Here is a 15,374-nt window from a genome sequence, read left to right as displayed (position 1 = left end):
TTGTTTGGATGTTATCAGCTGCAGCGAGCTAACTCTCTGTAACACTGGACTGGTTTATTAGGTGAAGTATAGCCTCCTCTCTCTGCCAGCATGCTCCTCATCGTCCTGGTATTCAGCCTGTCTCTGGTTGTAACAGGACAGGAGGCGGACAACGACTGGGTAGATCCGTATGACATGATCAACTACGATCCAAGCAACAAAAGCATGAAGAAGCCTGCAGAGGTTGGTTGGTTTTAATGATGTTACCATTACACTGAATGCTCTGTAGCCAACAAACTATGACGATGTGCCAGCCAAGAGAAGGGAGTACACTCATGACTCACAACAGGTGGAGCTGACGTCCTGCAGGACACAAGTGGTGGATCTAAAGCAGTGGTCTCAAACTCAATTTACCTGGGGGCCGCTGGAGGCAGAGTCTGGGTGAGGCTGGGCCGCATCAGGTATTCCACAAAAAAAGCTTTGTTAAAAAAAAACAATCTTCTCAAACGTCATTATTAACAGTTCTTTAACTTGAATGGGTTCTTCTGAACATGGCCTCTATTGCGTCTCCCACTTTTCCTGAAATTGTCTGTGCTTGTCACCAACCTTTCTCTTCACTGCAGGCTTTGAAAAAGACATGATATATATTCATTCCACTTGGTGTCACTCCACAATAAAGTTGTGCCTGCTGTGTTTGTGTTGCTCTGCAATTACACCACCAGACCGCTAGTTGGCGGCGGCGTCTCTATGAGTTCCTTCTTCTTCTTGTACTCCAAACAGAAACTGAGCGCAGTTGGAGCTAATAACTGTTGAACCACAGAGCTTTTACTGACATTACTGCAACGCCGAAAAGAGAACATATATCTGAGTGGATTTGTGTGAACAAACATTGAACAGATGGAGGCAGAGAGAAGTAGAACTTGGTCCTGGCCGCTCAGCATCGCTGAGAGACTGGACCAATCACAGCTGTTGCGGTCTGCGTCGCCGCGACGTGTAGTTCCATGTCTGGAGAGGTGACGTCAGGCTGCGGCGTCGAGTCAACGCAGAAGTATAAATCAAGCTTTAATCAAGCTTATGCGATGTTACACGGGCCGCCATAGTTGTTGTGAAATGTTTCTCTGCTTGCATCAAGCCCGGCCGATTGCCCGCCCCCGGGAGCCACATACCCCGCTGTGATTGGTAGGTTCGTTCAGCTCGGGCTCGCGCAACAAAGGGACCTTCCACGGCAAACTGCCATTCACATAAAACTCGCGGGCCGAGGGCGCCTGGTTAGCTCAGTTGGTAGAGCGGGCGCCCAACAAGGCTTGGTCCTGACCGCGGCGGCCCGGGTTCGAATCCGGCCTGTGGCCCTTTCCGCATCCACTCTCTCTCTCCCCCCTTTCAAGACTCTATCCACTGTCCTGTCAATAAAAATGAAAAAATGCCCCCAAAAAAAAAACTTTATAAAAAAAAAAAAAAAAAAAAAAAATTTGCGGGCCGCACTAACATTAAACTTTCATATCAAGGTGGGGGCCACAAAATATCGTCTTGCGGGCCGCAATTGGCCCGCGGGCCGCGAGATTGAGAAGCCTGATCTAAAGAGACAGGTTTGTGGTTATAAGGCGTGGTAGCCTTATTGTTTGTTAGAAGTTCTTCTGGGGAAATCAGTTACAGTACAGGAATTAAGAGTAGGTGTATAAGCTAACAGTGGTCTCTCTGGAAATCCTTTACATCTTTAGTTACTGTCAGATTCAAACATTAGTCAGTAAATATCAATCAATCAGTCAGTCATTTTCTGTAGTGCAACAGAAACAAGATGAAAAAATAAATAAGGTAAATTATGACTAAAAATAGAATGGTTAAATATTTTGAATTTAAATCTTGAATGGGGTTATGTGTTCATGTATGTTTTCCTCACAGAGTTTAGTTTAGTTGAAAGAGCTTTTAAATCTGTTTGTTTTGGCTAATTGGAGCCACTGAATTGACTCTGCTTTCTTTAACACCTTTTCTTATATACAACAGAAAGGTATTTCTGTTCCAGTGGTTTTGACAGACATTTACCACCTCTTTAGGATATTTTTATCTTTAAATGTTACTTAAAGAGAGTGTTTGTAAAAATCAGAAATGCTTGTTAACAGCGACACCTGTGGCTGTTAAGTCAACGAAAGTCAGCGTCGGGTTTGCGCTTGTGCTCGCTCTAAATAGACATGAACGAGCATCACTCAACACAGTGAGGCGACACACGTCAGCTAAAACCACAATATCACTCTATATTTCAGCTGCTTGGCAGTAATGTTAGCTGACCAGACGAAGGTCTCTCCATGAACCAATGCTGATCCTAGTGTTGGCTTTTCCTGCTTCAGCCTCCCGACTGCGGCTGGAGGGAGAAACCGGCACCCGGTCGGAGACGATAACGTTTCTCACAAATATTGTTCTTTGCTTTCATTCAGATTGAAGACCTAAAGAAGAGAATCGCTCTCATCCCACAGCAGCCTACATGCAACCCAGTTTTCAAACGCTTCTTTACCAGACTCCGGAAAGAAATACAAAGAGTTGGTTTGGTGCGTGGTCATTTCACATGTATTATGCTGTGTTATGTGGCTTTGAATGCAGTCTTTTCTCATCTTAAATGTATTTTACTGAACCTTTCTTGCAGTCATCATGTGGCCTACATTTGACAATGCTGTCTGTCCCCTTTTGTCCCCAGCCCAGTGACTCCGCGGACGTCTTCTACGATGCCAAAATCAGACTGTCCTCACGAGCCATGGCAGAGATTGAGTCACTTCTGGAGGGTGACGACAGCTGGAGAACAGGAGCTCTGGACAACGCCATCAGTCAGATACTGGTAGATATCAGACCACATGACTACGAGGCCTGGAAGTGGCGTTTTGAAGACACCTTTGGCGTGGAGCTTGACACAATATTTAAAGTAAGCTCATTCATTAAACTGAAATCTTTGTTTATGAGTCTCTAAGATACTTCAGTCATATGATACCTAAAGACACTAGACACTAAGCATTCATTGTCAGAGCTTTAAAATCTGAGTGTAGTCAGAAGTCTTTTCTGCATGTGTCTTTAGTGAGACTTGAGTGTGTGTTGCAAACTGGAGTACCTGGTTTATGTAGAGAGAAAATGTACATCCTTAACGTCTAGTGCACACTAGATAACTTCCAACTGAATTTTAAAATACTGAAAACCTCAAATGTAATGACGGTTCAAAGAAGATTTCTCTGATTGTTTTTTTCCTTCAGTCATCGTAGTTCTCAAACAAGAACATTATGCCGCTTCACTCTGTATGTATATACTCTTAAAGGGTAACTTTGGTATTTTTCAACCTGGAATAAAACGTTTTTTTTTTAGTTTTTAACATAAATATAGCTTCTAAACAATATTAACACTTACAATCCGTCTGGGTAAGGTGCCTCACATTTAGGTGTTGCCCTACATTTAGGTTTGACGTTAGTTAAGCGGTTTTCCATCTCGTGCAACCAGTCAAGTTGTTCTCTGTTCTGTCTGTTTGTGTTCCAGATGATGCTCGTTGTTCTGATCATAGTGGCCATCATATGCACTCAGCTCTGGTCAACGGTGTCCTGGTTCGTGCAGTTCAGTCGACTGTTTGCTGTCAGCTTCTTCGTCAGTATTATCTGGAACTGGCTTTATCTGTACAAGGTGAAGAAGAGCTTTTTCAGTTCCTTTGCTCTTGTTTAGCTGTTTTTAGAGCGATAAGTTTGTAATATCATTAGATTTTTTTCAGATTGCCTTTGCTGATCACCAAAGCCGCCTAGCAAAGATGGATGGCATCAATGAAAAATGCACTGGAATGAAGAAAATTGACTGGAGTGATAACTTGAAAGGTGAGTCCATTACAAGTGGGAATATACAGTATTACGTAATTGTCGCCACATTATCATTTGATACATTGTTAGTTTGAAAATATTGATTATACTGTAGCTGCATTAATCTTTCTGTTTAATAAATTCAAAATCAACAGTTTTGGAGATACATGGTTTCACCACACAGTGATGACAGAATATAATAAGAATAAAAAAGAATAACAATATTATGATGATAATGTCCGTGCTTCTTGTTAAAGGTGCTAAATGCAAGATTGGGAGCATTTCTATTGCCTCTTTATGGCTCTCAACATGGCGACAGCTCATAGTTTGCGGTGCTAGCAGCGCTAACAGTGAAAACAAAGGAAACACTACTGACAGAGATAACAGTGTTAACCTGAGGGGGAACCAGAGGTTGGTTGCTACGCTTCAGCGAGCCGTCGATCAGGACGGCGTTATCAGACACACACATACAGACACAAACACACACACACACACATACACACACACACAGACACAGAGGGAGATTGACTTCATCCTCTGCTCAGGTAGACATGACTCCTCTATATCTTTACATTGCAAATAGTTGTTTGCTGCTATATTATCGTATAGAGCACCTTTAAACTCATGATGTAATTACATTATTGGAACTATTATCACCATGTTGGCAGTTTGTTTAAAAGCCCCATTAGGGCCATTAATGGTCTGATTTGAAACAATGAAAGTGTATGGTCCATTCACCGCCACTGTGCCCCATTCACATCAGTCAAACTTCACTACCTCTACTGTCTTTGGTTGTTTTCCTGCAGAGTGGTTCAGAAGCACCTGGACTCTTCAAGGTGACCCTTGTAAGGAATACTATGAAGCCATCGTGGTTAACCCCATTCTGCTGGTACCTCCAACAAAGGTAGGTCACTATGATGGCATGTATTTGTTTCCAGTGCAAGAACAGGCTATATTATGCTGCATAATAATGCAGGCTGTTCTCATACACCGTTCGTAGCTCTACCTACGCCAAGTAATGCACTGTAATTCGTATATATCCTACAAAATCATTTTGTGTGAAATCCAGAGTGAGAAACGCTGCGTAGAGAGGAGGTCGGGGTGGATGGGTGGGTCAAAAAACAACAGACTTTCACCTAGGAGTACACTGTTCGTATCCCGTGTGAAACCAGAAGTCAACATTGATTTATTTTCATGTACAGGATCTTCCGTACTTAAATTACGCCACTTCCGTAGTTATTTTAACCCAAACCCCGATCTTTTCCTAAACCTAATTCAGTAGTTATGTTGCCTAAACCTAACCAAGTTGTTTCCTGTGAAGACGGAAGTTTATTTTGAAAAGACTCTATGCATGTAACGAGCGGAAATTGACACGTGCTGCTGGACATTCGTTGGAGAACAACAGCAACTTTTTGTAAGATATCATACGAACTGTTTGAGGATACCTTGCATAATGACATAATAATGACTTTTAACTTTTGTTTGAAGACATCACAACATAAAAGTGCCAAAATGTTGAATTGCTGTTTTATTTTTCAGATTTTAGGCATTTATTGAGGAAATAAAATGAAGCATTTAACTCTATCATAAATGTATATAAATCAAGAGTCGTCCCAAACTATAACATTTTAAAATTGGTATCAGTTTTGAATATCTGTATGGATGTGGAAATGAGGCACAGAAAGTTATATTCTAAACATCCCTCTCTGTTTAGGCGATCGCAGTTACCATCACAACCTTCTTCACAGAGCCACTAAAGCACGTTGGACAGGGGATCAGTGAGTTTCTTGTAGCCCTCCTCAAAGATCTACCAATCACCCTGCAGATCCCAGTTCTCCTCACTATTGTGCTCGCCATAGTGGTAAGGACCCTTGATTAAATTACATTGACACCCATACAAATAAATTAAACCAGATAATATTTATTTAACTCTTCTACAGGTATGCATGTACGGAGGCGTGCAAGCAGTCTTCCAGCATGGCATCGCTGCTCCTTTCCGCCGCCCTCGATTGGATCCACCTCCAACACAGTTGGAGCAACTGCAACCTTGCCTACAGCAGATCGTTGACCTCTTAGCAGCAGGGGACGCACCACCACCACAACAAGTCCCAAGGCGACGAGTCGAAGGTGGCAGATTAGACAGGAACCAGGTTCGTCAGAGGCAGCCCAACAGACCCAGGGAAAAGCCAGCCAAGTTGGTTGTAGAGACACTACGCACCACCGAGCCTCGGTATAGCGAGAATGAGACGGATGGTAAGCGGCGTGAGGCGGAGCAGAATCTCTCCGATGAGTCAGATTCAGAAAACCAGCCGGAGACCCAAGAGGAGCTAGAAGGAGAGAGTGTTCCTGCTAACACGACCCAAACAAAAACCAAACCCACCGAATCAGATTCATCTCCATCAAAGATTAAACCTCTGAAAGTGAATACAAAATGTTCTCAAGATAAAATCAGCAGAGACGGTGCAGCACCGAGACCTCAGCCAGCAGAAGGGCAACCTTCACAAACTGATGCTCCAGTGAGTTAAAATACATGAAAACTAAATCAAATTCATCTTAATAATATCCAAATTTAGACATCCAATAATGCTTCTTAACTGTGATATAACCTTTAAAGTTAACTGTTTGTTATGTTTTAATGCTTCAGCTTTGCACAAGCTCTAATGGGATGGTGAATATTACATGCGACATAAATTGGTAAATAAGTATTTAATAACTAGATCATATTTTTATGACGTTTAGTCATGTTTTGTATTTTTACTTTTATGTTTTGATGATAGCTGTTGCTTTATGCAAATGTATCTATATATGTATTATTGTAAATCAATTAACAACACAACAATGACAAATATTGTCCAGAAACCCTCACAGGTACTGCATTTAGCATAGAAAATATGCTCAAATCATAACATGGCAAAAATGTAACCTCCTTTGCGACAAGCTAGTATGATATGGTTGGTATCAATGGATTCCTTAGGTTTTTTAGTGCCATATGTTGCCAGTATCTTCGCTCTAGCTTTAAAAGTGAGCTACAACCTCCGAAAGATCGGCGGCCCGTCGGATTTTTAAAAGGTTAATTAAAAATCGCAAGTTGCGATCGGAATCGGCTAAGAAGAAAGCAGAAGCAGTCGTCAACATAGTGGACATCTCCGAGAGGGAGAAGATGGCTCAGTTGAAGAGGTATGATGTCACACCTGTAGGGTTTAATGACTCCATTAAGCTAAATGCATCGCTTCATACTGGATAATTGTATCAATAACATAATTTCAATCATTTTGTCTTGTCTTGTTCCCGTTCTGTCAGTATCTACAAGAAAGCAGGCCTGGGGAAGGAGAAGAGAGAAGTAACATACGTCGTGACCAAAAAGGGGGCTGGCAGGAAGGTGAGGCGGCCGGCCGGCGTCAAGGGAGCCTTCAAAGTGGTGGACGGTCGCATGAAGAAAGACATGCGGGCGATGCAGAGGAAAGACACTAAAGGGGGCAAAGGAAAAGGCGACAAAGGAAGAGGACAGTGTAACGACGGCTCGCCGTTACTGGAGTAATATAGTATGTGTAACTATAATTACTATACATATGGATTATTGAAGATACTTAATGAACACACGGAGGTATTAATTAATTAAAACAGTCAATAACATGCCAAACTTACTTCTGCCGGTTTCCGTTTCCCAAGGTGCGCGGGTGAAAGAGATCCCCGGGGACTCGCGCCCTATTAATAGTTCCGGGAGGGCGAAACCAGTGGGAAGTGGGTGGAGGGGAGTTCGGCGGGACTGTTTTGTGTGTATTTGTGAAAGGGTAATGTTTATGGATATTTATTGAAGATAGTTAGGTGTGTATGTATTTATTAAGAGGATTTAAATGTGGGAAATGGCTTTATGTACATAAATGTGGATATTTTTGTATATTGGTGTGGTGTTGTGTTTGGGAAATGGTGTGGGCCAATTGAGGGGAGTATAAAAACCATGAGTTTGGGTCCATTTGGGGGAATACTACGGTGGAGGCAACATGTGTGACGGGTGTGAAAAGGAAAATAAATGCTTCTATGCTGAAATGCCATCCAGTTGTGGACTGATCATCATTTCCTCCATGACCGCTCGGGGATTCTAACAGACAGACAAAGGGTGGCAGAGGAGGGATGAAGGGTGGTAAAGGGCAAAAAGGAAAATAAATGTGATCCTGTAGCACTCTCACAGTGTTGCCTTTCTAACTATTAAACATGTCGCAGGTGAGCATTTATGGAGCTTTGTGAGCTAAGATGTCTGCCACACTTTGGGCTCCTGTATCATGTACAGAGGCCAAAATTAGTTTTGGTCATTCACATGGATGCCCTCATTTTAGGACCTTTTGCTGAGGCTCCTGAAACCCCTTGACATAATGTTCTCCGTGTTCTGCGCACGTCTTTCTGAAGATGTAGATTATTTGTCCTGAACTCTGAACGGAGTAGTTTAACTGAACAGCTGAACTGTAAATGGCAGAAAGTCAAGTAAAAACATAATAAATATGTTCTCCAGAAATGTTGCTATTAATGTAAATATTATATACACATTTTTTGCAATAAAAGTTTTGTTGAATCTTTAATTCAGTGTTTCCTGTGATTTAAAAAAATGTAACTATAGAAATACAAGTGGCCTACAGTATGAGACTGTTGCACCAGGGAGTTCCCAGGGGTCATCAAGTTTAAGTGTGACCTGCTTTCAGTGTCCAGATGCAGCAGTCAGGAGACAGATGTTATGGTTGCATTCAAATCAATTCCATATTTGTTGTCTTAATGTGTTTTTGAGGTGCATCATAGGCTATGAATCACTGTAATGTGGTATGCACACTTAACGACAGTGGTGGCATGTAATAAGTACATCTAGTACAATATTTAGGTGTCTGTACTTGAATATTTCTGTTACTACATTTATTTGACAGCTAGTGTCACTTTGCAGATTAAGATTTTACATACAAAACATGTGATGAGCTTATAAAATATGAATTGATCAAACAAACCAACAGTATTAAAAGCATTAAAATGCTGTCGGCAAAAATAATCAAATAATGTAATAATAAAACACTGACAGGTTAATTCTTCTTTACTCCTTTCCTACTTTACTTTTGATATTTTCAAGTATGCCTACATTTTGTCTGATTCTCTTGTTCTGGAAAGGGAAAGAGGTGCCAACATTTATATCCTGGATAAAAACACTGACTGACACCCTCCACCTAGAAAGAATCCGGTACACTCTTAATGACAGACAGAGGTAGACAGAGGTATTTGAAAAGATTTGGAGACCCATTATAAGATTTGGAGACCCATTATCTCCTCTATAGAAGGGACGGACAATCAAGACGCAATACACACATAGTCTTTAGTAGCCGAGGTAGCACTGCTCAGGGATGGGAAGGTTCGGGGTGGGTTACACATGTTTATGTATATACTGTATGTCGCCAATGTCTCCCTGATTTGTGTGCCTTAGGGTGTTGTCTGTTTTATTTATTTATTTAATTTATGTAATTTATGTAATTTATGTAATTTATTTTATTTATTTAATTTACTTTATTTATTTTATTTGTATTATTATTATTACTTTTTATCCCTTTAACTACTTATGTTCTTTGTATTTGCTTGACTCCATTTTTGTTTGCCCTTACTTCCTAGTATTGTCGGTTTTTGTTGATATATATCAAAAAGGAGGCATGAGACACACCCTACAGAAGTCTGTATCACTGACATGCACATGCTTCCTAATAAAAATATTTGAAACTACATTTCCCGTTAGCCTTTGCGACGGACGTAAATCGTCGTGTCAAATGGTTGTGCCGTTGACGTAAAGCTGTTCTGTTGTGTGGTAAATAGTAGTGATGGCGAGATGAAGCCTCATGAAGCTTTGAAGCTTTCCAGCAAATTGGTTCGGAAAAGGGTTCATTGCTCGAGGCTTCATGTGTTCACGAAACCACCTGGTGGTCAAAGAGTGTAAAACAGACAAATATGATCTTAACCATGTGATAAGATAAGATAAGATATTCCTTTATTAGTCCCGCAGTGGGGAGATGTGCAGTGTACAGCAGCAAAGGGGAGAGTGCAAGAAACAAGATGCATCAGCTAACACAGTAAAAAAGAGCTAAACAAAGTGTAACAAAATATGAACCAAGTATAAAGATTGGAAGTATAAAAATAGGAGTCTATACAGTATTGACAATAAACAGACTATTAACAAAATTGCACAAGTGGAAAATGATATTGCACAGTGAGAATGAAATGAAAATCCACCTGAAAATATCAGGTTATTGTCAGTTTGTCAGTTTTTGGTGTATAAGTGCTCTACTGGGATCAGTGCTGGTTGTGGTCTACTGGGAACACAGATCTGTGATATACTGTATTTTGCGCCAGTAAAGGCTGTTGGGAATGACTATAAACAATGAAAAAAAATCTATTACCATGTAATCAATTTATATATATATATATATATATATATATATATATATCATATTTAATAAAATGTCTATTTAGTAAGTATATTATGAGCATATAAGATACATGTATAATAAACTGTAATTGTTTCGTGAGTAATTCATCTTATGTGTGCAAACCAATCCTAAGTTAATAATTGTATTGTAGTGTAGTGTAATATAATATAATAATTGCAGGAGGGTTAATATTAGTGTTCTGTGTCACTTCTGGAAAGCGGCATTGGTTGAACCAGTGAATATCTGAAACACTTCATGAACTAGTGGGCGGTACGGCCGGGCAGCGAGGCTTCGGATGTCATCAATGACTTCATTATTTAAAACGATACAAGCCTCGACACGCGCATCTCAGGAAACTTCCTGGATTACTCGACACACGCTCCGGAGCCTCGGCACAGCACGTAACATCACTAGTAAATAGTGATAGTACTGCTGAGCTGTTTTTCTGCACGTTTTTACTGTAGTTAAAGTGTAAAGTCTTTAATATTCAGCGTATTAGTGTAACCTTAACCTATTAAAGTGTCTTTTAAACCAAGTTTTAGTCGATAGGTCTGACAGTTAGCCACCTGTACTTGTGTTCACTTCCCTGGGAGTCTTGTTTGGATGTTATCAGCTGCAGCGAGCTAACTCTCTGTAACACTGGACTGGTTTATTAGGTGAAGTATAGCCTCCTCTCTCTGCCGGGATGCTCCTCATCGTCCTGGTATTCAGCCTGTCTCTGGTTGTAACAGGACAGGAGGCGGACAATGACTGGGTAGACCCGTATGACATGATCAACTACGATTCAAGCACCAAAAGCATGAAGAAGCCTGCAGAGGTTGGTTGGTTTTAATGATGTTACCATTACACTGAATGCTCTGTAGCCAACAAACTATGACGATGTGCCAGCCAAGAGAAGGGAGTACACTCATGACTCACAACAGGTGGATCTAACAGTGGATCTAAAGAGACAGGTTTGTGGTTATAGGGCGTGGTAGACTTATTGTTTGTTCTTCTGGGGAAGTCAGTTACAGTACAGGAATTCAAAGTAGGTGCAAAGGCTAACAGTGGTTTCTCTGGAAATCCTTTACATCTTTAGTTACTGTCAGATTCAAACATTAGTCAGTAAATATCAATCAATCAGTCAGTCATTTTCTGTAGTGCAACAGAAACAAGATGAAAAAATAAATAAGGTAAATTATGACTGAAAATAGAATGGTTAAATATTTTGAATTTAAATCTTGAATGGGGTTATGTGTTCATGTATGTTTTCCTCACAGAGTTTAGTTTAGTTGAAAGAGCTTTTAAATCTGTTTGTTTTGGCTAATTGGAGCCACTGAATTGACTCTGCTTTCTTTAACACCTTTTGTTATATACAACAGAAAGGTATTTCTGTTCCAGTGGTTTTGACAGACATTTACCACCTCTTTAGGATATTTTTATCTTTAAATGTTACTTAAAGAGACTGTTTGTAAGAATCAGAAATGCTTGTTAACAGCGACACCTGTGGCCGATAAGTCAACGAAAGTCAGCGTCTGGCTCGCGCTTGTGCTCGCTCTAAATAGACATGAACGAGCATCACTCAACACAGTGAGGCGACACACGTCAGCTAAAACCACAATATCACTCTATATTTCAGCTGCTTGGCAGTAATGTTAGCTGATCAGACGAAGGTCTCTCCATGAATCACTGCTGATCTTAGTGTTGGCTTTTCCTGCTTCAGCCTCCCGACCGCGGCTGGAGGGAGAAACCGGCACCCGGTCAGAGACGATAACGTTTCTCACAAATATTGTTCTTTGCTTTCATTCAGATTGAAGACATGAAGAGAATCACTCTCATCTCACAGCAGCCTACATGCAACCCAGTTTTCAAACGCTTCCTTACCAGACTCCGGAAAGAAATACAAAGAGTTGGTTTGGTGCGTGGTCATTTCACATGTATTATGCTGTGTTATGTGGCTTTGAATGCAGTCTTTTCTCATCTTAAATGTATTTTACTGAACCTTTCTTGCAGTCATCATGTGGCCTACATTTGACAATGCTGTCTGTCCCCTTTTGTCCCCAGCCCAGTGACTCCGCGGACGTCTTCTACGATGCCAAAATCAGACTGTCCTCACGAGCCATGGCAGAGATTGAGTCACTTCTGGAGGGTGACGACAGCTGCAGAACAGGAGCTCTGGACAACGCCATCAGTCAGATACTGGTAGATATCAGACCACATGACTACGAGGCCTGGAAGTGGCGTTTTGAAGACACCTTTGGCGTGGAGCTTGACACAATATTAAAAGTAAGCTCATTCATTAAACTGAAATCTTTGTTTATGAGTCTCTAAGATACTTCAGTCATATGATACCTAAAGACACTAGACACTTAGCGTTCATTGTCAGAGCTTTAAAATCTGAGTGTAGTCAGAAGTCTTTTCTGCATGTGTCTTTAGTGAGACTTGAGTGTGTGTTGCAAACTGGAGTACCTGGTTTATGTAGAGAGAAAATGTACATCCTTAACGTCTAGTGCACACTAGATAACTTCCAACTGAATTTTAAAATACTGAAAACCTCAAATGTAATGACGGTTCAAAGAAGATTTCTCTGATTGTTTTTTTCCTTCAGTCATCGTAGTTCTCAAACAAGAACATTATGCCGCTTCACTCTGTATGTGTATACTCTTAAAGGGTAACTTTGGTATTTTTCAACCTGGAATAAAACGTTTTTTTTTTAGTTTTTAACTTAAATATAGCTTCTAAACAATATTAACACTTACAATCCGTCTGGGTAAGGTGCCTCACATTTAGGTGTTGCCCTACATTTAGGTTTGACGTTAGTTAAGCGGTTTTCCATCTCGTGCAACCAGTCAAGTTGTTCTCTGTTCTGTCTGTTTGTGTTCCAGATGGGGGTCTTTGTTCTGATCATAGTGGCCATCATATGCACTCAGCTCTGGTCAACGGTGTCCTGGTTCGTGCAGTTCAGACGACTGTTTGCTGTCAGCTTCTTCGTCAGTATTATCTGGAACTGGCTTTATCTGTACAAGGTGAAGAAGGGCTTTTTCAGTTCCTTTGCTCTTGTTTAGCTGTTTTTAGAGCGATAAGTTTGTAATATCATTAGATTTTTTTCAGATTGCCTTTGCTGATCACCAAAGCCGCCTAGCAAAGATGGATGGCATCAATGAAAAATGCACTGGAATGAAGAAAATTGACTGGAGTGATAGCTTGAAAGGTGAGTCCATTACAAGTGGGAATATACAGTATTACGTAATTGTGGCCACATTATCATTTGATACATTGTTAGTTTGAAAATATTGATCATACTGTAGCTGCATTAATCTTTCTGTTTAATAAATTCAAAATCAACAGTTTTGGAGATACATGGTTTCACCACACAGTGATGACAGAATATAATAAGAATAAAAAAGAATAACAATATTATGATGATAATGTCCGTGCTTCTTGTTAAAGGTGCTAAATGCAAGATTGGGAGCATTTCTATTGCCTCTTTATGGCTCTCAACATGGCGACAGCTCATAGTTGATGGTGCTAACAGCGCTAACAGTGAAAACAAAGGCAACACTACTGACAGAGCTAACAGTGTTAACCTGAGGGGGAACCAGAGGTTGGTTGCTACGCTTCAGCGAGCCGTCAATCAGGACGGCGTTATCAGACACACACACACACAGACACAAACACACACACATACACACACACACACACACAGACACAGAGGGAGATTGACTTCATCCTCTGCTCAGGTAGACATTACTCCTCTATATCTTTACATTGCAAATAGTTGTTTGCTGCTATATTATCGTATAGAGCACCTTTAAACTCATGATGTAATTACATTATTGGAACTATTATCACCATGTTGGCAGTTTGTTTAAAAGCCCCATTAGGGCCATTAATGGTCTGATTTGAAACAATGAAAGTGTATGGTCCATTCACCGCCACTGTGTCCCATTCACATCAGTCAAACTTCACTACCTCTACTGTCTTTGGTTGTTTTCCTGCAGAGTGGTTCAGAAGCACCTGGACTCTTCAAGATGACCCTTGTAAGAAATACTATGAAGACCTCCTGATTAACCCCATTCTGCTGGTACCTCCATTGACGGTAGGTCACTATGATGGTATGTATGCATTTCCAGTGCAAGAACAGGCTATATTATGCTGCATAATAATGCAGGCTGTTCTCATACACCGTTCGTAGCTCTACCTACGCCAAGTAATGCACTGTAATTCGTATATATCCTACAAAATCATTTTGTGTGTAATCCAGAGTGAGAAACGCTGTGTAGAGAGGAGGTCGGGGTGGATGGGTGGGTCAAAAAACAACAGACTTTCACCTAGGAGTACACTGTTCGTATCCCGTGTGAAACCAGAAGTCAACATTGATTTATTTTCACGTACAGGATCTTCCGTACTTAAATTACGGCACTTCCCGTAGTTATTTTAAACCAAACCACGATCTTTTCCTAAAACTAATTCAGTAGTTATGTTGCGTAAACCTAACCAAGTTGTTTCCTGTGAAGACGGAAGTTTATTTTGAAAAGACTCTATGCATGTAACGAGCGGAAATTGACACGTGCTGCTGGACATTCGTTGGAGAACAACAGCAACTTTTTGTAAGATATCATACGAACTGTTTGAGGATACCTTGCATAATGACATAATAATGACTTTTAACTTTTGTTTGAAGACATCACAACATAAAAGTGCCAAAATGTTGAATTGCTGTTTTATTTTTCAGATTTTAGGCATTTATTGAGGAAATAAAATTAAGCATTTAACTCTATCATAAATGTATATAAATCAAGAGTCGTCCCAGACCATACTATTTTAAAATTGGTATCAGTTTTGAATATCTGTATGGGTGTGGAAATGAGGCACAGAAAGTTATATTCTAAACATCCCTCTCTGTTTAGGCGATCATAGTTACCATCACAACCTTCTTCACAGAGCCACTAAAGCACGTTGGACAGGGGATCAGTGAGTTTCTTGCAGCCCTCCTCAAAGATCTACCAATCACCCTGCAGATCCCAGTTCTCCTCACTATTGTTTTCGCCATAGTGGTAAGGACCCTTGATTAAATTACATTGACACCCATACAAATAAATGAAACCAGATAATATTAATTGAACTCTTCTACAGGTATGCATGTACGGAGGCG

General features: G+C 40.6%; 2 protein-coding genes across 2 annotated transcripts; both read left to right on the top strand.

The window, feature by feature from the left end:
• Window positions 1-2,386: 2,386 nt before the first annotated feature.
• Window positions 2,387-6,334, top strand: LOC119487853 (chloride channel CLIC-like protein 1). Its single transcript, XM_037768911.1, has 7 exons — window positions 2,387-2,519; window positions 2,666-2,887; window positions 3,487-3,627; window positions 3,713-3,812; window positions 4,601-4,698; window positions 5,509-5,655; window positions 5,735-6,334. The coding sequence occupies exons 2-7, from the start codon at window positions 2,723-2,725 to the stop codon at window positions 6,317-6,319; spliced, it is 1,236 nt and encodes a 411-aa protein (XP_037624839.1). The 5' UTR covers window positions 2,387-2,519; window positions 2,666-2,722; the 3' UTR covers window positions 6,320-6,334.
• A 483-nt stretch (window positions 6,335-6,817) lies between these two features.
• Window positions 6,818-8,368, top strand: LOC119487856 (pre-rRNA 2'-O-ribose RNA methyltransferase FTSJ3-like). The gene is made up of 3 exons (XM_037768914.1): window positions 6,818-6,971; window positions 7,095-7,302; window positions 7,908-8,368. The coding sequence occupies exons 1-3, from the start codon at window positions 6,955-6,957 to the stop codon at window positions 7,956-7,958; spliced, it is 276 nt and encodes a 91-aa protein (XP_037624842.1). The 5' UTR covers window positions 6,818-6,954; the 3' UTR covers window positions 7,959-8,368.
• Window positions 8,369-15,374: the final 7,006 nt, after the last annotated feature.

Source organism: Sebastes umbrosus, chromosome 5 (assembly GCF_015220745.1).
Source record: "Sebastes umbrosus isolate fSebUmb1 chromosome 5, fSebUmb1.pri, whole genome shotgun sequence".
NCBI lineage: Eukaryota > Metazoa > Chordata > Actinopteri > Perciformes > Sebastidae > Sebastes > Sebastes umbrosus.
This window is presented reverse-complemented; position numbering and strand designations above follow the sequence as displayed.

Bases quoted from the DNA above. Each gene is read 5' to 3' on its own strand.
- LOC119487853 (XM_037768911.1), top strand. From the start codon at position 2,723: ATGGCAGAGATTGAGTCACTTCTGGAGGGTGACGACAGCTGGAGAACA. The intron at 3,813-4,600 runs GTGAGTCCATTA...GTTTTCCTGCAG, and splicing joins CTGGAGTGATAACTTGAAAG to AGTGGTTCAGAAGCACCTGG. The intron at 5,656-5,734 runs GTAAGGACCCTT...ACTCTTCTACAG, and splicing joins CTATTGTGCTCGCCATAGTG to GTATGCATGTACGGAGGCGT.
- LOC119487856 (XM_037768914.1), top strand. The intron at 7,303-7,907 runs TGTAACGACGGC...AACAGACAGACA, and splicing joins GCGACAAAGGAAGAGGACAG to AAGGGTGGCAGAGGAGGGAT.